A 21,435-nucleotide genomic window follows, 5' to 3' on the forward strand; every position below is an offset into this window, starting at 1 on the left:
CAAGGACGGGGGGCAGGTGCCGTGCGACATGCATGGCGCAAGTGTTTTAACACAATTTAATATGGCCCGACGATGACGACAGGGACAACGGGAGATGACACTGTGCGGAAAAGCGAGGGAAAAGCGGCGGGAAAGGCGGCGGGAAAAGCGGGGGCATGCGGAAGGGCGAACGGAGACAACTTTTCCCAGCGATGACATGCACCAGAGCCAGATAATGTGAGCGCCCGACGAGGCCCAAGACGAAAACAACGTCCCGACCAAAAAAACCAGCTCAAAAAAGCACTGGCAAAAATAAGACTGCAATTCTAAATGAAGTTAAAAAAATGGTTTCTATCTTTGAGTCCATTTTGGAAGTTCCTACCTTTATTGTAACTTAAGTTTTATGCTCTTTAAATTTTTAATACATTTTCCCTGATACATGCTGTTAATTTTTCACAGTGCAACCAATTCAGCGCCCAGCAAACGACCACGTTGTTGTTGGTAATGTGCATGGGCGGCAGCGGGGGCTGGAGAAAAAGGGGGTGGGGCGGGGGGTCGCACACCCATGCAACGTTATTAAATCATAAAGCGCAAGCTGCCGCCGCCGTCTGATGTTCGTCCCCATATTAGGGTTCTTCGAAAATAACGAATAAAAATGATATGCTTATAGAAGGTGTGCTTGAAATTAATCCCGAGTAAAATTCACAAGGGACTGAACATGCCACATAGTATAGTTTTCAAGTCAAATTTTATGAGTTGAAATCTTGGTAATTAGCCCACTGTGCAAGTGGTTGTTGTTTTCGTTAAGAAATCGAGAGCATCAGAAACTTTGTTATGTAGGAAAGATCAGGAAACAAGAACCCACTTTTCCGAGTGTTAATCGAGTTCAGCAATACGAGATCGGAAAATAAGCAATAAGGCTTTATAGCAATGTACTTATAGAAACATATATTTATATGAAAAAATGATTTACCATATAATCTTTCGTTTTGACCTTTTTCTTAGTATATTTTTATTGATTGCGTACTTTTGAAACGCTTGTGAGGCGAATTAATTGATAATGCATTCGTAGTCTCTCGACTTTCATCTCTCAATATGCACGAATCGCGTCTGGGTTTCTTTGTTATCAGTTTTGTGGTTATCTTGGAACGGATGGCTGGACAAGATCCACAGCCTATCGAGCTCCAAAATTTTACTAGTCCAGTACTTTTCATTGCATTGGGAAACCAAGCTAAAACTAGGAAATGGGAGGGACGTTTACCAAGTGCTCCTCGAAGAACAAATCCGAAATCTGATATCGAACCGATGAATAAAACAATAAAAGTGCAAAGTGCTGAAAGCTAAAGTGCTAAGCTAATAAATTGAAGTCTACAGTACAGTTTTTATAAGTAAGTTCGATCTTCTACTTCATCAAGATGCCAGTCTATTTGTAATGGTGACACGATTCTACTTTATTTTCAGGGCGATTCTTCTGCTCTAAAGTTTTAACGCATATTAGTAACATTTATTTGACGTATTATCTACAATTGGTCACTCCATGTCATTCCATGATCCGCCTCGAAGGACCAAAGCCTCTTTCTGGAAGCTCTAGCCAAGATCGGAGGAGCATTTTGAAAGGAGTGTAGAAAGAAGTGGCCTCACGAGGCACCAAGATTTATACACCAATTTGCCAAGTTGTATTGTAAAACTAATAAATTGTCGCCGCTAACTTGAATAATGTGTGAGAAGGACTCTGGGCTTCTATGTATGTGTGTGTGCGCGCGGCAAGTGTCTGTGTGGGTAAAGTATCTGTGTGGGAAAAGTATCTGCGTCTGCTGTTGGAGGCGGCACAATTATTATCCTGCTCGGTTGGCTGGCTTTCCTGGCAGCCAAAAGAGCGGGCCGTGGCATAACTTTTAAATAAACTTTCATAATTTTGCATACTTGAGATAACAAATTGCATGTTGCAAGTCGTTTCCGCCTCGCCATATCCCTTGCTCTCCTTGTCTACCGCCCTCCCTTCTGCATCGCGTCGTCTCTTTCACTTTCTGGGCTGTGTACATTTGTTGTTTGGCTCGCAACTTTAAATTAGATTGTTTCTATTCTCAATGTTTTCATTTCAGTGTCCCTACTGTGAGTTGGACTTGTGCATTAAGTTGTGTCTCGTAGCTCGATTGACCTTTGATCTCCGATGAGATAACAGCCTGTAATCTTTATGATTGCAAAGTTTTATAACAAGTATTTGTTTATTTCATAATCCGCACTATCATTTTCATTATATATATTTTTCATTTTAAACTTTTCATTATGTTTCCCATTGCAATATGTATGTTTTCATGCTTGCTTGAATGCTTCTCTAAGTTAATTTCGAGAACAAAGAACGCTTGAATGGTTGATGTGTGTGCAATTGGTTGGCAGTGTGCGGTTAAAGTGTACTTAAATTCACCAAATGGCAATTTAAACAGCAGCCGATTATATTAATTGCATATCATTGCAGCGCTACCAAAAACAGAAACAGAAAACACAAGCACACGAAAGGGGCGGGCGGGGTCAAAGCAATTAGCAACCTGTGGGTGGTCCATTAGTTACACACACCCGCCTTGAGGCCAGACAAAAAGGCAATTAACAAAGATTTTGTGGCCAATAGTTGTCAACAGATTGTTTAATTTGTGCCGAGTGCGGCGGCAATGGCATTACAAAGCAGTCCAGCCCACTGACCAAATGACCAACTAACCAAACACATGCTGCGACACAGGAAATATAATGTCATATTTAACGCAGGTCCTGCGCTCCTTGTACACGTTTGTGTCTGTATTGGTGTCCCTGAGCGTGGGGCTATGTGCGCTATAAAATATAACCATAGATACATGGTATTATGCAGCTGGGTTTAAAAGAATTTAAGAATTAAGAGAAAATATATTAGTAGAAATTCGAAGATATGAGTTATGTGAATATCTTTTTCTCTGTTTTCCACTGGCAGTGGAAATTACGGAATTGAGTAAATTGACCCTCGTGGGTTGCGCTCAATGGGAGTTTTGTTTGTCTTTGGCGGCTCTCCTCGTGGGCCCAACCGATCTCCCCCTGGGGATATAGGGCTCCACATGCCGTCGAAACTCGCTGCACTTGGCAAAGTTTTTGGGGCCAGAAAACCGCAGCAAAAGTGGCCCAAGCCTCGAACCGCCTCTACTTCACTCATTTTCCATACTCCTTGCAAACACACCCATCGAAGTGCATGTCGTTATGCACACACACATATACATATATTCGTATATTCAAGTGTCAAGTCGGAGACATGCATAACTGTATAGATATGTATATAGTTAGATAGATATGGACAAGGACTGTGAAGTTCGTTGCTGTTCTGTTTCTGTTTCAGTTTCGGTTTCAGCCTGAGCATATGTCTTAATTTTTGACCGAACTTTGCTAAAAACCCCCCCATTGTTGTTGTTGCTGTTTGAAATAAACTTTAATGAGTTTTCTGCTTTTCAGCCACAAAAACCACTTAACCGGCACATATGCAAGCAGAGGGCTGGAAAAACGGGGTGGTTCGGGCATCAGACGAAGCTGCCAGAGAAGCTGGCGAAACTTTAGCCGGCTCTGAACATTTTTGGCTAGCCAAGTTAACACTGCACTCACACACATACACATATATTTCGGGCCCTAAATATATGATATACATATATATATATATATATATTTAACAGGCAATGACCAGCGGCTGGCAAAAGAACAGAATAAAGCGGCAGCGAAAAATTTGAGCGCATGTAAATTTTTGTGGGGCAGGAAAAACAGGGGCAGCACAAGGGGGCAAAACGCAAAAAAAAAGAAAATGAATGTGGCATAAGGTTGCTGGAGTCAAACCGACATTTATGGCCAGCAAATTTCCCGCTTAGTGCTAACCAATCAACTGTGGCAAGTCCAGTTCCATTTTCTGGGCCAGCAGCTCCGATCCAGTTGCTCCGATCCCGGAATCCTACATATCCCATGAATTACCCCAACCCAATCCAACCCAATCTCAATCCCAATCCCAATCTCGACCTGTCGCTTCAGCTGGCGCTTGGTAAATGTAATTTCTGACTAACGACAGAATGTCGTATGAGTAAATGCATATACTTTTAGGCCACTTTTTTTGTTATTTTCCTTCGGTTTTTTTGCTCCTCGCCTCTGCTAGCCAGGATTCAAATGGCACTTGGCTAATAAAGCGGTCATTCACTGGGCCGGAATAACAGTGAAGAGACGGAGGTGGGGGAGCTTCCCCGGAAGGAGGCGTCGTTGGTCAGCATTGTCAAAGTTTTATGAGCGGTCAAGCTCGCGCATTTCAAGCGTCTTTCGCTTAATTACATTTGCCGCACATTCGATTCGTCTAGCTGAATACCCTGTCCAAATATGATAAGAGTATATGTGAGCCGTGCTGTTACCTTTTTATAAGTAAGGTTATTTGTTTTTTTTTTTATTTTTAATATGATTTTTCGTTATAATTATATTATATATTATATATTATAATTATAATTATATTTTGCTTCATAGTTATACTATTTCATTTCAATGTTATGTTCAAAACTGCATTCTATATGGATAAAATTGGGAATTTTTCACAGTACAGGGTATTTGTGAGCTCCACTTGAGACCCAAAAAAATCAAATGCAATTTTTTGCTACCCAGTTTCATAACGCTCTCAATATGTGGAGCTGGGTGCTCCGAAAGTCGCCACATGGCAGACCATGTACAGACATCTGTCGGTTGGTTGGCCATTTCCCTGCCCCTCGTGCTTTTTTTTTCATTGCTGGTCCTGCAATTACTTTGTGGCCAAAGCCAAAAACTAAATGTGAACGCGACGACGCAGCTGCCGTTAGCATAAAGTAATCAAAAAAGTTTTGCTTTATTGTGGGGCAGCCCACTCATCATCATCAGCATCGTCATCATTGAAGCTGCAGGAATGCCATAGCATTTTATATTCGCTATATCTCTATGTAGGTAGTTCTACATGTATTTGTGGCTGGTGCAACCTTGAGCGAACTTAATTCGGCACGGGAATGCAATAAAATATTGATAAGTTTCGTTCACCGATTTCTGGTTTTGTCTTAGTTTTCCTCTTCTTGGCTGCTAAACTTAATTGTACACTGACTGGCAGCGAGGAGGAAAATAGAAAAGCGGAAGATAAAGCCAGGGCGACGTATGGTGTGCCAGGGCAATTTGGTATTATTCGCACGTAATTCGATGAAATTTTAATAATCCAGCTACGAAGGTAATAAAGAACTTTTGAAATGTGGGGCTGAAGGCCGTTTCCTGTCTCACGTGTGCCATTTTCCAGGGTAGCCGGGGTATGTGGGCACATTCCCCACTGTGTGCCTTTTCAAAGAACATATATCAATATTCAATCAATTAGGTTTCTATAGGTGATATGTTTCCTTTTATGTTTATAATATATACATTTATTTAATTGAATTGCAAGCGATATATCTTTTTCTTTACATTCATCATTGATTTATTTCCTACTTTACGTAAATTGCAATCTACAGGGTACCTCCGATTCCACACCATTTTTTCAAGGGCCCAACACCTGCAGGTCGCACCACTCAGCCACCCAACTACTCACCCATTGCCCCACTATGAAAACAACTTGATTGGGCTTTTGACTTGATTTCGCATTGATTGCAATTGCAATTTTAGCTATTGGACGAGCAGAAGGGGCGCGGGAAATTAATTAAAATTACTTACCGACTGGCAAACATTTCACTTGATTTCTCTGTAATTGGGCGCCAATTAATTTGCTTTAATTTTCGTGCCAAACAAAACACTAGCAATGCTAAAAATTTAATTAAAATTGAGCAAACAAACAAACATTCGACGGCCAGCTAGTTAGACCAGTTCAGTTCAGTTCAGTTAAGTTCGGTTGTTGTAGCTTTTGTACGGGGAAATGGGGAGTTCTTCAGAACTCATCCTCCGCCACAGAGAACAAGTGGAGTGCAAACACATGACGCATACGCCGTGGCGGCCCAAAAAAGCGAATTTCAGTTGTGGCAAATGGCAGCAAACTAAATTGCTCAAAAGAGCCAACAGGGGCACACGAACAAACACTCACACACACACACACACAGTGTGGCAACTTAAAAGCGTTTCTGGCCAAGACTGGCCAGAATCTCGGCGCTCGGCACTCGGTACTCCACTCGACACCTCCCCAAACGTTCCACTTACTTGGTCTTATTAAAAGTTGCTGGCATTCTTGTGTTTACCTAGCACAAATGTCAAATCAGATGGAAAAATGCGCACGAAATGCAGGCAGAACGGAAGCCGAGACTCAGAACTCAGGACTCATGAGTCTAAGCTTAGGTAGCAGGACCCCGAACTGAGGTTGCATCTGCCAGATACTTTTGCATTTTCCGGATACGGAAGGAGCTGGCAAAAAATGTTCAGCAGAGTCTTAAGCTGTTGGGGTGCGAGTTTAATGTGGCTTAGATTTTATTTAAAAGGTGTGATTTTGTTGTACTAACAATGAAAATGTTGGTTTCAGTTTTCAAAATATATGTTTATTATAAATATTTAAATTATTTTAATTCCATAAACAAAATAGTTCTATCTATACTATTGCACTGTTATACGTACTATTATTAAATTGATTCCGATTTTAAGGATATTTGGGGAAAGCCACTTCTTGTGAATCCTTAGAATTTAATCTTTTGTTTTGAAACTCCCTTTTCGGCTGGCAGTCAATAAAATCAGCTCCTCAATGGCACTTGCCAACATTCCATTTCCGTCTAACGACGCTGGGATTCAACGAACTCCTGGATTGAACTCCTGGCGTAACCCCATCCCTCGTCCTTTCTCGTACTTTTTTCATTGCCTCCTCCAAGGCAGCCACGTGTTTCCAGTTTTGCCTGGAATGTAAACACAAAACGTAAACAAACTCTCTTCAACGCCGGCTAAGGGAAAATCCACCACGAGGTGGATGTGCATTCGGGCTTCGGTTCGGCTGGCTGGCTGGCGTTTTCATTCGGCTAGAGTCCTTTCGCGCATTCGGCTGTCCTTCGGGCAGGAAATTGTCGAAGGGGCGCAGGCGCCGATGGCCAGTTTTGTAAACAGGATGCGAAAGCAAGGGCCGCCGGACTGTTCCACAGCCAACGGCAGTCCTGAAGGATCCGATTGCCAGCCGAAGGACCCTTCGGCTGCTCTGTGGCCATCGGAACCGAGGTCCGCCTGCCAAGACCTGGCAAGGATTCGACTTTGTTGTGGCGTCTTCTTCAGCCGCGCAACAGTTTTGTTTGAAGCGTCAACACGTGCGGTAGTCACTCGTCCTTGGTCCTGCTACCCGAATATTGTCCAACTTTTGTGAAAGGACTCGCTTACTTTCGCGTAGCGCGAAATAAATATACTTATTGCAAAAGTGCACGTCAGTCAGTCAGCAATCGAAGCGAATCGAATCGAATCCAATTGAATAAAGTCTCAAGTGCTACCTCCTCCAGAAATACCAACAAAATAAGGAAAAAACAAAGCACCCAATTTAACCGATTTATTAATGATTTTTGTTGTTTTTGTTGCGTGCCGGCATTAATACAAAATAGAAAATAAATTCAGAATTAGGCGAAGGAGCAGGGCAAGTCGGGCGGCTGAATTAATCAAATTAAAAGGTAAAGCCAATGAAATTCCTCGACCAACTAATGAGAGGCCCCACAAAAACACAAACACACAAACACACACACACACAGAGAGAAAAAGCGGGGGGCTTGTGTCAAAAACAAATTGCAACCGCAACCGAATCAAAGCGAAGCCAAAAAGGCACCGAATCAACGTAATTTGTGCTCATTATAATCAAGCAGGCAAAACGAACTCACATGCTTTTCAGCGTTGCCTGGCAATTTTCATTAGCCAACTTAACGCCCACTTTTCAGCTCTCGAAACACACATACATACATATGTATATATTTCGATGTAGTGCAGACATAGCCATTGCGATTCTCCCAATGCCAGGAAATCGAAGACAAAGCCAAACGTTTGTTGACTAATCGTTTCTCGATTGCATTTTAAATGGGAAACTTCGAGTGGCCGGAAACGGATGTGCAGTCACCCCGCAAACTCCGCCACTTTCTCAGCTCCAGCAACTAGGATTCAAATCCAAGATTTCCGCTGCCCAGAGTGTTTGTGTTTGATGTGAAGTGAATGTTTCAAGTGTTTCCTCTGCGTTGACATACTTAATGCTGTCATCTATATATGCGCATTTTGCATGAGTTAAGTTTGGATTAATTATGAAATTCATAAAATCAAGACGTGTTTTCAAAACGGTTTAGAAGGAATTGGATTTATTTGCAGTTCTTGGTATTGTATATAGTTGGTCTAATAACTTTAAATAAAATATGCACTAAAAGATCTACCAGAAAGCTTAAGAAAATGTAGCTTAAAATATAGCTAGCTAAATTTGAAATGTTATTCCATAAATTGTAAAAATTTCAGTAAATTCAGTAGCAATTAAACAAAACAAACAGTTGATATTTTAATAACATAATCGTAGTTACTACTTAGGAGTCGTGTTTATTTGACATTCCAATTCGATTAGCCAGAATCGGACAAATGCATCTTGATAAGTGCCACGACACTTGAGGTTTAATTTAATAATTATAATATATAAATGAGTGCCTTAATTACGAGTGATTTCGATAAGCGGCCGAGTCGCGAGTTCCGTTGATGGCCAAAGTAATGGTTTTATTGACGCGGATTAGTTCGCTCGGCGGTATTGTAATCAATGAAAAGCAGCGGTGGGGTGCTCTTCATGCGAATATTTATGGCAAATATATTCCATCAAATTTTCATCAATCAAATGGCCAATTTTTGAGCAAACAACAGTCTCGTTTTCCTCACACACACACACATGGGAGGAGCAATTTTGGTACAACAGAAAACAAAAAGCAGCAAAAAAAAAACAAAAAAAAAAAATTTGCACAAATATTTGCCAACAATTTCGCCGAACAGCGTCGCCATCAACATCATCAGTCTGCCGACAATAAAATCAAGCTGGCAATTTATTTTGGGATTTTTTCCATGACGCTCCCACTCCGAAAATAGCCAAACGAAATCAAAACAAAATTAATAAAAAGAATTTTCATAACAATTTTTGGCGCCCGCATGTAGAACTCACTGAACGGCATGCTGCTGCCTCCGTCATCCTTCCGTCGAATTAAAGCTCTTTTGTCTGTCGCCGGAGTCGCCAATCAAGTTGCATTCACCAGGAGCACCGAATCCTGCATCGGTGGCACAGGCTTAGGAGTCCTTTGTACCGACTGAGCTCCTCGGTAATACAGCACTTGGATGCCATTTCTGAACGCCAATCGAGTTCAGAGTTTATTTATAGTTTTTTTGCAGAAGTTAATGGTTGTGAGTTGGACGTTTTAATAGGATTTACATTTTGCGGTTGAACTCTGATTTTTGCCAGGAAATATGCACAAGATATTTAGATTGGCCAACTTCTTTTGGCCAACTTTTTCTGTGTGAGTTATTTGGTCAATTTGGGCTCAAGTGGTGCTAAACAATTTTCCTTCATTTTATAAAATATTAAATTCAACTTAATAACCTAAGTATCAAGTGGAATACTATTTTTTGTTTAGCCTAATTAAAATGCATGTAAATGGGAAACGTGTGTGAAATTGATCAATTTAAAACAATGTGTGAATTATCAAATTATTTGATATTTTCTAAAAGAAATCTACTTTATATTTATCAATACAACTTTGTTGACTTTTTTGTTTTACTCAGCTAAAGCCTTATTTGTATTTAATGCGTTTTTTGTTTTTCGGCTTTCGTTGAGATTTAATGTTTATAAATGAAATATTTTTGTAGGAATGAAAATTTCAACTAAAATTGCAATTTATCAAATTAAATTCTGCAGCCACAGAAGGGATCAAATTTATTTGCCCAACTGGAATTGGAGTGCTTTCGATTCGACCCATTCGGCCCGCTGTGATAATTTCGGGCTATATTACAAATGTACTTCTATGGCAAAATGCCACCTTTCTACCCTCTTCGCCGCTTTTGTCCTCTTTTTTGGCCATTTGCGTGTTCATGACGCAACGTTTGCGGTTGTTTATGTTTTTGAGGTCGCATATCGTGGTTGGCCAATTGTTATGCGCATTTCGTTTAATTGCACACACTCACACACACATTTACTAACACACACACGCACACACACACATGAGGATTTTGTGGTGACATCGTCGTCGTCATCGTCATTTCGTCCGTTTAGGTGTTAATATTTCAATTAGCAGTCGTTTAGGTTTACGTATCGCCAGGAATTTGACGTAATGCTTCACGCAACTGTTACGCCAAAAAAAGCTCGTAACGCACACGCCATGTGCGCTATGTGGCTATATTTATTTATTTATTTTATTTCATTTACTTTTCGGGAATGCGTCAACTCGATATTTAATGCTTAGTTTTACAACTGTTAAGTTAAGGTGGCCGATTTTATTGCGCATCATCTGGACGATCTGTGGCCAAGTGGTAAGTCCAGCGTAAAATGGCCAAAAGTAAGTTGAAGCGAAGCCAACGAATTAGTTGGCTCAACTTGGCCGGAAAGCGAAGTTCTACGGCTGCCGTCGGAAAAAGTAATTAGTTGCGAAAAATAGGGAGAAACCGAGGAGTAACGGATTCAGTTTTAAAAGTTTAACTACAGATTTGCTGGGAAATTTCTCGTTTTTTTGCAGAAACATACAAATTTATTGCATGCATTGAATGCTCTACCAAAATAATTTAATCCCAAATTATTTTATAAACATACACAAATATCCCATGCAAATAATCTCGAAAAACAAGAGGAATAATCTTAATTAATCCCTAAGCAACTATTCACAAAACTATCCAACAAATAAGGCTCTTAGTTATAATAGCTTGCTTTCGGCTCGGCAAAAAAGCAAATGAACAATTTGTATTTGCCATATAGCATTGTAATCTCTATTTGCAACTAAAAGTACGATCTCTTTAGGCCGTCCTTGCGGACAATGGTCTTCTGGTCGACTAATTTGCAAATAAATTGATTTCAAACTGAAATAATTGCGTGCGGTGCGGGCGAACAAATAAATGAAATTCAATGCAATGGAATAAAATACAGCACTTATTTGATCTCTCAAGAAAATCGGCATGTATAGCCAGTGTAATGCATATATATATATTTATACAACTATATATATATATAAATCCACTATATATATTGTAGATTTTAAAGCATTTGCTTATCATTTTTATTATGAGTTGTAGGCGGCGGGGACAGAAAAACTTTTCAATAATGAATATGCAACAGTAAATGGCCAGCGGAGGTGGTTTTCACAGTGTGTGTGTTTTTTGAACATTTTAATATGCATGGCAGGGCCCGACACATTGCGAAAATGAAAAGAACAAAAGCTGTGGGGCCAGGGGGGATGGGAGTGGTGGATTTTCCCGGGGTGTGTGGGTATGGTGGGGATCTTTCCCAGGGGGGAAAGAAAAACCGCCGGCGGCAAACGAAATAAATTTGTCAGCCATTGCAATATTCTTCTTCGCGGGCCGCAAATGAAACTGGAATGGAATGGAATGGAAAGGCTCTCGAGCTGGTCAATAAATAAATATGCAAAAGTAAAATATATATGTATATATATATATATATGTATAGATATACATATAAATGCCCCCGACTACAGGCGGATGAAAATGCAACGCATACAAGGCTGAAATTGTGCATGAAAAATATGAAAAGACATTTTCGGTTAACGTATCGCCCCAATCCGCCCGCTCCACCATTTTCCTGCCCACCAATTTTTCCGAACCTTTTGCCAAGCTGACAATAAATGTCATTTAGTTGCGGGGAAAAATGGGTCTGGAGATTCTGCAGCTGCTCAGCTGCATGGCGATGCCAATAAAATTTATTTAAAGCAAATTACGGATCCAATGGCCTGCGAATGATTTGTGTCCACCCAGCTTGGAGTTCGGAGGACCTGCGTCCTGCGTAATTCGGCCTGCGGCTAATCGGCCACATGCAGATATCCCTGGGGATTAAGTTCCATTTACAAGTTAAGCCCAATTGTCAGTAATCCGAAATTAAATGTTTTCAATAATTTAGGGCTTTCATCGTGGCGTCTGCTGTCTGCCCAATCATTCGAGGCCAAGAAAAAGGTCAAAAACCCATTGTTTTTATTGAAACATATATATATATATTTATAAAATATATACATATTTATAGCTCGATTAAAAAAACATACTCGTGCATATGCTGCGTAGTCTTAAAGCCCCAAAAAGAGCGATACATTTAAGTCGCCAACTCCAGCAAACATCTCAATTATTTATGGAATAAATGCAGCTCGATTGCGCTTTAATTCTGGGGATTTTAAATTCGTTTCTCTGGCACAAGGGCAACTTATTAAAATTCAAATAAAATGTGTAAACTGTGCGACAAATGCCTGAAATGCTAGATAAGTCTGCATTCAAATTGCATAATCTGCTGCCGTTGTTGTGCGTCTTCATGTGTCTTCGAGTTTTTTTTTTTGTGTTGTTTTTTGCACAAAAAGTTAATTGAGAAGTGCAGTTTAATTTTTGGCCTACAAGTTTTGGTGTGCGAAATCGTTGAGCAATAGTTGGCCAAATGAATTTCACTTATCGTAAGAGCCGGATCAAATGGAATGCAGAGTGCTTTGTTTTGTTTTGTTTGGTGAAAAATGGCAATCTGACGAAATACTTTCAACAGCAAGTTGTTCAATAAAGACCTTTACTTTTAATTTGTTTTCGTTGCACTTTATGAATTTCGACTGTTGTCGATTTTTATTTTATTCATAAAATTTATTCAGAACTAAAACATTTTTATTTATTTGCCATACATTTCAAATTTACAAAATTGGTTTGTCTAAATATTTGTTTTTCACTTTCCTTTTAAGTTGATTTGTTTAATCGATTTTTTTCTAATAAATTTTTTTTTTATTTAATGATAGCATTATTATGGAATAAATGGTTGTTAGAGACTGGATATGTTTGCTATTTAATACAAGTGTATTATTTGATTTTCAAGTGAGCTATTTTCTTAATTATTATAATTGAAACTGGTTTTTTTTTTTAATTTTGGACAATGGCTTCATTAGCTTCGATCTGGGATTAACTTGGTGCCCATACGCAAACTTCTGGGAGCTAGGGGAAATTTCAATTACGCCCGTGACATGACGTAAATTAAGGCCGGAACGTCTAAAAGCCCGGTCAAAACAGAGGTGGGCAAAGGGGGGTGTAACGCTTGATTTGCTCTGACATAAGTGGAGGTCCTGTTTGGAGTTGTTGGACTGGCTGGTCGCCTTATTGTTACGCCTACAACGAAGCTATTCCGGCATTCCTGGCATTCAACATTCGCCATTTGCTGCTCGAGGTTTTCCCAGCCATGTCTATGTGGTCTTTTGCCTCTTTATGTGTTCGTGTGCCTGTGCCTGTGCCTATGTGTGCGTGTGTGTGGGTGTGTGTGTGTTGGCCAACAGCGACGAGTGCATGTTAAGTGCCTTATTATCCTGTTTATGTAACCGTGCAGTTTTGTCCGGGAGAAAGAGCGGTCACATGTCCCGCTGCCGTTGCCCCGTTGTTTTCCATTTTCATGTTTTATTCAGGCCTAGTTTACAAATTGTCGCTCTGTGGAACGTGGCTAGCACGAAATGAATATTTTGAATCCAAATAACTTAAAGGCGGACATTCGGAATAGGACAAGCACTACGAACTCGGACTCCAAATTTCTCAATTCGCCAAAAAACAAAATGGACAAAAATATAAAAAAAAAAAACAAAGCGAGGAGGGAGAACTTGTTGCCATGTTTTTCCACCGCCCAATGTCGACTTTTCGAGTAAATAATTCCGATGCCAGAATAGTTTCAAGTTCACTTTCGACTCCATGAAGTAACTTCAAGCCAAACCAAATTTGAGGTTTCCGAAAATATTTCTACTTCTGCCGGCAGTCTGAGCTTAATTAAAGTGTCTGCTTATTACACTTTCAGCAAGCCGAACAAGTTAAGCACATGCTAATAAAACTAACCGACATTTAAAATTAACTGCAGCTAGGTGATGTTCTGGAATGTGGGAAAAAGTTTTTTTTTATTTGGAGGCAATGCAATATTTTCTAAAGGCATTTTCATCATAACTCGACTGCAAATGGTGATAAAGCAAAATAAATGACAATTTTAAAAAGCTTATTACCATTACTAACGATCCCTATCACTTTTTGAAGAATTTAGGAAAAATAATTTTTGGGTCAATTTTCGCATTTTTTGTAAGGGGTAACATCATCAAAATTTGCAAAAAATGGCGAAAAAATAGAATTTTCATTTGTGGATACAGTTCGATTTAAAATTTAAATACGAATACAACGAGATATGGCATTCCATATTTAAACAAATATTTTTTACGTTGTGGCAGAAAAACTGATTATTTTATGACCAAAAATCGGAAAAACGGCTTTTTCTCAAAACTTGATATTTAGAAATGGAATTTTCGTCATAACTTCGCTGAGAATTGTCATATAGAAGAAAGAATAAAATTTGAGTAGCTAATTATCACTGCTAACGATCTCTATCACTTTTTGAAGAATTTAGGAAAATCAATTTTTGGGCCAATTTTCGCAATAAATGGCAAAAAATTTAAATATCCAGTTTTAAACACCGTTTTATTGGAAATTTTGTTACGAGCTCAACGAGGTATGGCATTCTATATTTGAACCTTTATTTGGAATGTTCTGACAAAAAACTGATTATTTTGTTCACTAAAAAGACAGAGGATGATAATTTCCAAACCAATAAAAACAAAAGCAGTGCATAAAATGCTAATTTGGTATAACGAATGCAAAGCTGTGAATTTTGAAAAGCAGGCAGAATTGCGTTTCAAATCTCTACTCTTTCGGGGCCAACGGTAGCGTAGAGCACGGCATCGTTGGCATCACTGCCATTATCGGTTTTCCTGGCTTTTTTTATAAGCGATTTCTCGTCGCCTGTATCGTTCGTCCCTCGCCTGAAATGATACAAATTAATAATCTCCATAATATGAATGTTCAATTCAAAAATGAATGCGTACCTTTTTACGGTAGCGACCTTTCTGCGATCTTGATAAAGCCTTCCACGAAACCGCAGCTCTTGATACGATAACGCGTTGTTGTTTTAGGGCTCGATGTTTTCTACGGTATGTAGCCACAAATTCAAAAAATGGATTGATCGAAGCCATTTTCCTTTTTTCTATAGAATATTGTAGATTTTTGAATCAAATTCTAAAAAGAAAAGGAGAGGGGAGTTTAATATGGTATTTATTTGTTGTATAATAACTGTAATTTTTCTTTTTATTTGTAAGAATTTTAAATATCCTGATGTGTCTTACAGCTGTACCAAGTGACGAATGGGGTTCGAATAACCGAATTGCTAGCTGTATACGTGTACTGCAAACCCCACGCCAACTAGATGGAATAAAGTTAGATTTGATCAAAACGACGCCGACGGATTCGCCGGTCAAAAAATAGAATTCGCATTTTTGAACACAGTTTGATTGGAAATTTAATTACGAGCTCAGCGAGGTATAACATTCCATATTCAGGCTATTATTTTTAAAGTTGTGGCAAAAAAACGGATTATTTGATGTACGAAATTTGGAAACACGGCACTTGCCAAAAACTTGATAGTTACAAACGGAATTTTCGTCATAACTTCGCTGAAAATGGTCATATAGATGAAAGAATAACTGTTTTGAACAGCTAATTACCAAAGCTAACGATCCCTAGCACTTTTTGAAGAATTTAGGAAAATTTATTTTTGGGTCAATTTTCGCTTTTTGAAAAGGGGTAACATCATCAAAATTTGCAAAAAATGGCGAAAAAATAGAATTTGCATTTTTGAACACAGTTTGATTGAAAATTTAATTACGAGCCCAACAAGATATGACATTTCATATTTAGACAATTATTTTTAAAGTTGTGGCCAAAAGACTGATTATTTTAGGATGAAAAATCACAAAAATTCATTTTTGAAAGAAATGCATTATAGGCGAACTGTTTGTACAAAAACTTGACTAAAGCCGGTCAGATGTCCGAGAAAATCACTGTTTTGATACGCATATATAGTTTCCCGCTGGTATTTAAATCCTTCAATATTAATATGCGTGTTGATTTTCCTTTTTTTTGCTATGAATGTAAAATCGCATTGGAGTCTGAAGAACTTCTTTTGTTGTTCCGCAACCTCATCCGGAAATCGTAGTTTTTTGTACGGAAATTCTTAATCGCTGATCGATTGCAGTCCTTACCTTTTCCCATTTCGATTAGCAGCTGCTGTAAAGTTTTCCACGACCAAGTTTCTAGGGGCAGCGTACTTTGCCGTAGTTTTCCGTACTTTCCACCGCCCAGCCGAGTGTATTTATCATGATTTAGATCCGGACGTTGAGGAACTTCGGAGTTCGGTGTAGGGATACTACGACCATTGGCGTTTCTATCTCACTCACACTGCGCTGCGCTCTCTTTCGAGCACTTTAGTGCAGGCTAATTACAAAAAGTGAAAACACAATTCATTTTGCTTGTGGTTTATGCGCTTTCCTTGCTGCCACGCCGGCCACGCCCACTTTTCCGCATTTTTCCTTCGGTCGCCGCCTTGCAGCGTTATAAAAATGTTTATGGCTGACGTTTGTTGCCATAAAAATGCGAAGTTGTCGGGGCTACCGTTGCGAATGCGATTACTTGACGACCAGAAAGGTCACTCAGCCGTGGCCATTGAAGCCATTGTTGTTCTGGTTGTTGTTTGCCGTGTCCTTGCTGCCACACCACCCACCATCTATCACCCGCCCACCCACTCACGTGTGCATGTGTGTGTGCGAGTAGTGTATTTACGGCATTGTGTTTGTTAATAACATTTGCAGCGAGTGCATTCCATCTCTGACGTAATGCCCCCAAAGGACTAGACCCCGCACCTCGCATCCTTCGCCATTTAATGGCCAATACAAGATCTGCCGCATACCCTGCGCCAAATACTTGATAGTTGTGGTTAAAGGGAAAAATATATAAATTATAACATAAGAATCCATGTAATGAAAGCATCTTCTATTTCTATATTACTTGTACTTTTAATGACTTCTAGCAATTATTCACGCCACATAAAGCCTGAATTTACATCGTTGCCCTTTACAGGGTACACCCTTGGCCGCAACACCACTCGAAAGTGCTCGTGGCCATGTTGTTCTAATTAATTTAAGTTCCTCCCCGCAATCTAGGCACCGTTCACTCATTTTCCATCGCTCTTCTGGTTTTCTTTGCAGTACTTGGCCGTGCAATTACGCAGAATGCCGTTTGCCTTTTAAGTTGCATATTGTTCGGCGATCTGAGGAGGAGTGCGAGCAGTGCGGACTGAAGCAGAGCGGATTGGACTGAACTGGACTGGAGTGGAGTGGAGTGGAGTGGCGTAGAGCTGAGAAGCGGAAAGGCGGAAAAGCGCGGAAAAGCGGAAAAACGACGAACGTTAAGCAGGCGAGGTGAGGTGGAGAAGAAGTGCCACTGACAGTGGCAGTAAGTTACGGGCCAAGTTTCGCCGGAGTCGCCTTGTCGCTGGCGCAACTGGCATAACTCAGAGCTGATGAAATATGGAGCTGCTGCAGGCCCTTTGCTGTACGCTGCTCCTGCTTTTGGCCAGGATGCAAGGTGAGTCCAACTCCCGAGTCCTGAGCTCTGGGTCCTGAGCCCGCAGTTCTCCAGTGCTCAGTCCTCAGTTCTGTAGTCAATTTCTGCATGGCAGCATGACATGTACCCTGCCATTTGGTTAATATTTGCCCGCTTTCAGCGCATCCGCTTTGATCTAGTCAAAAATTGAATAATTCGCACCCATTCCAACTATGCCAACCATTCTACCGTCTACCATCCTGCCATCCGCCCAGCTGCCACGCCCCTTTGGGGTCAGTGTCAACCGTGTCAACGATATGCGATATGCAAATTTTCCACATCAACCTGACACGAGCTTGCATAACTTGCAACACTGCAAGTTGGGCAAACAACAAGTAGAACAACATCGGCATGAGCAGTAGCAATAACAACATTAATGCACTGCCAGAAAATAGTGAAAAAAATACACAACATACATCTTATAGGGCTTAAAGACACTGCAAAATGTGTCTACAAGTGTTGCACTCTCCAGATTCTCTAGAATTTGATTTTATTTATCTAAAAGTTCGATACATACCCCTACGTTCCCCCGCATGTCTTGCTGTTATTAATTTAAAGCGTTGTCCCTGGCTTCCACTTTTTCGCGCAATGCATCAACTTGCAGTCACGTCCTCCGATAAGCTTCCTGTGCACTTGAGGTTAGTTTCTGTGGCCTGGGAGTGCCGCCTGCTGTCTTATCAATGCCACAGATCTGTCATCGTAAATTTAACATTAATTGCGAAGCGGTGGGCCAAAGCCCGGCCCTCAGTCCCCTTGGCGCAGATAATGAGCAACAGAATAAATAAATAAATTGCAGCTAAAATTCGGAGAAGCCAGCCCCCAAATTACCAGAAGCGGATGCAAGTGGCCAAAAAGTTTGCACATTAATCGAGGCTACTTAGGCCAAGTTGCAAGAGGAAATCAGAGGGTTTCTCGGGCGACAGGGCCATCTTCATTTGCATTTTGAAACTCAAATCGATAGATGCAAATGCGTAAAAGTTTTAACGGCGTCGCCAATAAAAAAAATGAAATCAGATTCCGTTTCAAATTTGATCAAATTTGAAATCAAATGAATGGGTGGCTAGTGAATGGCAATTGGTGCTTGAACACTGAAACACTGAAGACTATGGTAATATGGCTTTGGCCAATCATAAATTAGAATGAGCAGAAAAATTGTGCAACTCGTTCAGCAATACGCCCTTACAATAATATATTGTTGCATTCTTTTAGACGCACTCGAATATCCCTTAACCATACTTGTGATAAATATCGCACTGTGCCTGCTCAAAAGGTGATTTAGAGTTCAAACCATTGGCTATGACCTACAGACTCGCAACCGACACTCATAAAAGTTGCAGCTGCTAAATATTTACTTCCAGAGGCCTTTATAACAGTGAACGGACTTTAAGGCCCGCCGCAGACATACATTTACTATACTGTACTATATAGGTGCGCTGCATTTCATACTCGTACGATATATAGGCAACTATATAGCCGACGGCCGCACGAAAATTCAGCACGTTGAAAGCCGCATGAGAGCTAGGATGGCCGAACAAAAAAAAAAAAAGAAAAATAACTATATATACTATAAGTATATATATATATACATATATAGGAAAAACGAAAATATCACGAAGATGAGGAAGACGAAAAAAATGCAAAAAACAGGAGGGAAAAAGAAATGTTCATGCAATAAATTCACGTTGAAATTTTGCAATAGTTGCGTCTGTGAGTTGCAGCAGTAAACGCTCGAGGAGAAGAGTAAGAGCGCAGCGGCGGCTTGAGGAAATAAAAAGGGGAAAGGGGTGGGGGGGGGAGGGGGAATGGGTGGCAAGAAGACCCCTTAAGCCCGACCAGCCCCCTAAAAAATAAAGCCACCCCTCCGCACTCGCACCCGCGCAGCCCAACCATCCGACTTTGAGTTGAGTGGTTCCTGCTGCTGCTTAATTTTGCAGCACCTCCTGTGCTTAAGTAAACTTTTCCATCCTAGTGGGATGGTGGTGGTGCCCAAAGGGGGGTGGTGTTGGGTGGATGGGTGAATGGGCGGCTGGGCGAACTCGGCTGGCCAGCGATAAGCAGGCCGCTCTCTGCACAATTTTTGTTTGCCCCATTCGATTAAACTAAACATAAATTTAATGGACTATAAATCAGCCGTGAGCGTTGGGACAGTTGCACCTGCAGCTTGCAGCTTGCAGCTAGCAACCTGCCGCTGCCCCTCCCTTGCCATTGGAAAAAAGGTTGGTGGCTTAGCCCCTTACAGCCCCCTTCCCCCCTGGCACGTGTGGGAAATCAAAAGAGTGCAGCCAGACAGGCAAAAAGAGATGGAATCTCTTGCAGTTGCAGCATCCCCTTAAGGCTTAATAAATTAATTCGCTTTCAGCGAGATGCATCTAAATAATACCCTTCATTGGGCAATTTACTGAGCTTAAGCCCCTCTTGCGACGCCAACCCCCCTCCCCCCTCCTGCTGAATTTCCGCGAAAATGAAATGGCAAACGCGAAATTGAAAGAACAATTTCTAAAATGATTTTTGCTTGGGTCGCAGCTGCCGCTGTCGGTTCGTGTCGGAAATAAACAAAATTCCAAAGTGGCAACAAGCTGCCAGCGAAAAGTTGAATGCCCGTTACAGTGCGTTACGGCAGTGTATGGCGGTGCTTAAGAATGCGCTATCGAATTTATGATGCACAAATGTTGGTCAAGCCCATACTATAAGTTCATAAGACAAAAGAATGGAAAACTTTTCATAAGTCTTAAATCTATTAGTAATTTATTAGCATTTTGTATATTAATTGTAAAAAAGAGCATGTTGCTTAAAGGTTAGCCCATCTGTTAGTAATTTGTGGTTATTGAGCCAGTTTTAACCCTTAAGTGCTTCGGAATTGCCTAGAAAGTTATGACTCAATGCCGCCTTTGCTTACTATAACTTATTGTCGCTTGACTATAAATATAAGCAACACGAAATAGTTGCTTCTTTTAGTGCAGCTTACCTGGTCTTTTTTGGCTTATTCTGTAGTCCTATAAATTTTTGCTCTTTTTTTATTTTTGGGAGTCTGGCTCACCAGTCGGCTACGTAATGTGGCACGTAGCAGCAAGCAGGGGAATGGATCTTTGGTCGTTCAGAGGGGAAGGGGGGATGAAGGTAGGCTCCAAAGTTTGTTAGCTCCTGTGCAATGGCTATAGCAACAACAACAACAACAACAACAACGTCACCAACATTGCTACCCCTGTCTGTGTGTTTGCTTCTCTGTGAGCTTGTGTGTGTGTGTGTTAATGCTAAATTAAGTTGCTGCACGTCGAAACATATACGGTGTTCTCTACGTATGTGTGTGTGTGTGTGTGTGAGTGTGTCTGAGAGAGGTTGGTTTTTTGGAAAATGGGAATATCGGTGGGTGGCTCCGGCTTGTATGCTCGACCACCGGCAGGCTGTAATCCCAAAAACATTAAACTGGCCGCGTCAGGACATTGATTTTCGCTTTTGCCCAATATTTAGCCAGCTCTGCTCCTTATCCGTGCATGGTAAGCTTCTGCTTTTCCTCATATATATATATATATATATCTATATATACAGACTTATGTATATGTACTATATATGGGAATGGTGCTGCTTCTTTTTCATTTCCATTCTGCTTTTGTGCAAATGAAAATTCAATTTGAAATGGAAATTATACTTTTTCTTCACTTATTTTCGCATTGTTAAAGTTGTTGTTGCTTGTTTGTTATTCTCTCCCAGCCAGTGGTTCCTGTTTTTTGGCCTTACTTCAGATTTCCCTGCTTTTTTAGTGGGTGTGTGTGTTGCATTTGAAAATCGTTTTGATTTGCTATTTGCGAGTGTGTGTGTGTTGGGCAG

At 40.5% G+C, this 21,435-nt stretch overlaps 1 protein-coding gene and 2 long non-coding RNA genes across 3 annotated transcripts in view; 2 read left to right on the top strand and 1 right to left on the bottom strand.

Moving 5' to 3' along the window:
• Nucleotides 1-1,058: 1,058 nt before the first annotated feature.
• Nucleotides 1,059-1,696, top strand: LOC116802249. The gene is made up of 2 exons (XR_004362615.1): nt 1,059-1,367; nt 1,441-1,696. It is a non-coding gene; the product is annotated as an uncharacterized LOC116802249 (long non-coding RNA).
• Nucleotides 1,697-7,124: 5,428 nt separating this feature from the next.
• The window catches only part of LOC6617487 (carbonic anhydrase-related protein 10), a 46,971-nt gene continuing 32,660 nt past the window's right edge, over nt 7,125-21,435 (top strand). Inside the window, exons 1-2 of the mRNA XM_002041768.2 lie at nt 7,125-7,583; nt 17,214-17,592. Of these exons, the coding sequence (XP_002041804.2) occupies nt 17,535-17,592 (58 nt within the window). The 5' untranslated portion in view covers nt 7,125-7,583; nt 17,214-17,534. The remainder of the gene's footprint in view (nt 7,584-17,213; nt 17,593-21,435) is intronic.
• LOC116802184 lies at nt 14,635-16,237 on the bottom strand. The gene is made up of 3 exons (XR_004362553.1): nt 16,212-16,237; nt 15,000-15,189; nt 14,635-14,936 (listed from the first exon to the last, which is right to left on the bottom strand). It is a non-coding gene; the product is annotated as an uncharacterized LOC116802184 (long non-coding RNA).

The sequence above is a fragment of the Drosophila sechellia genome, chromosome X, assembly GCF_004382195.2.
Source record: "Drosophila sechellia strain sech25 chromosome X, ASM438219v1, whole genome shotgun sequence".
NCBI lineage: Eukaryota > Metazoa > Arthropoda > Insecta > Diptera > Drosophilidae > Drosophila > Drosophila sechellia.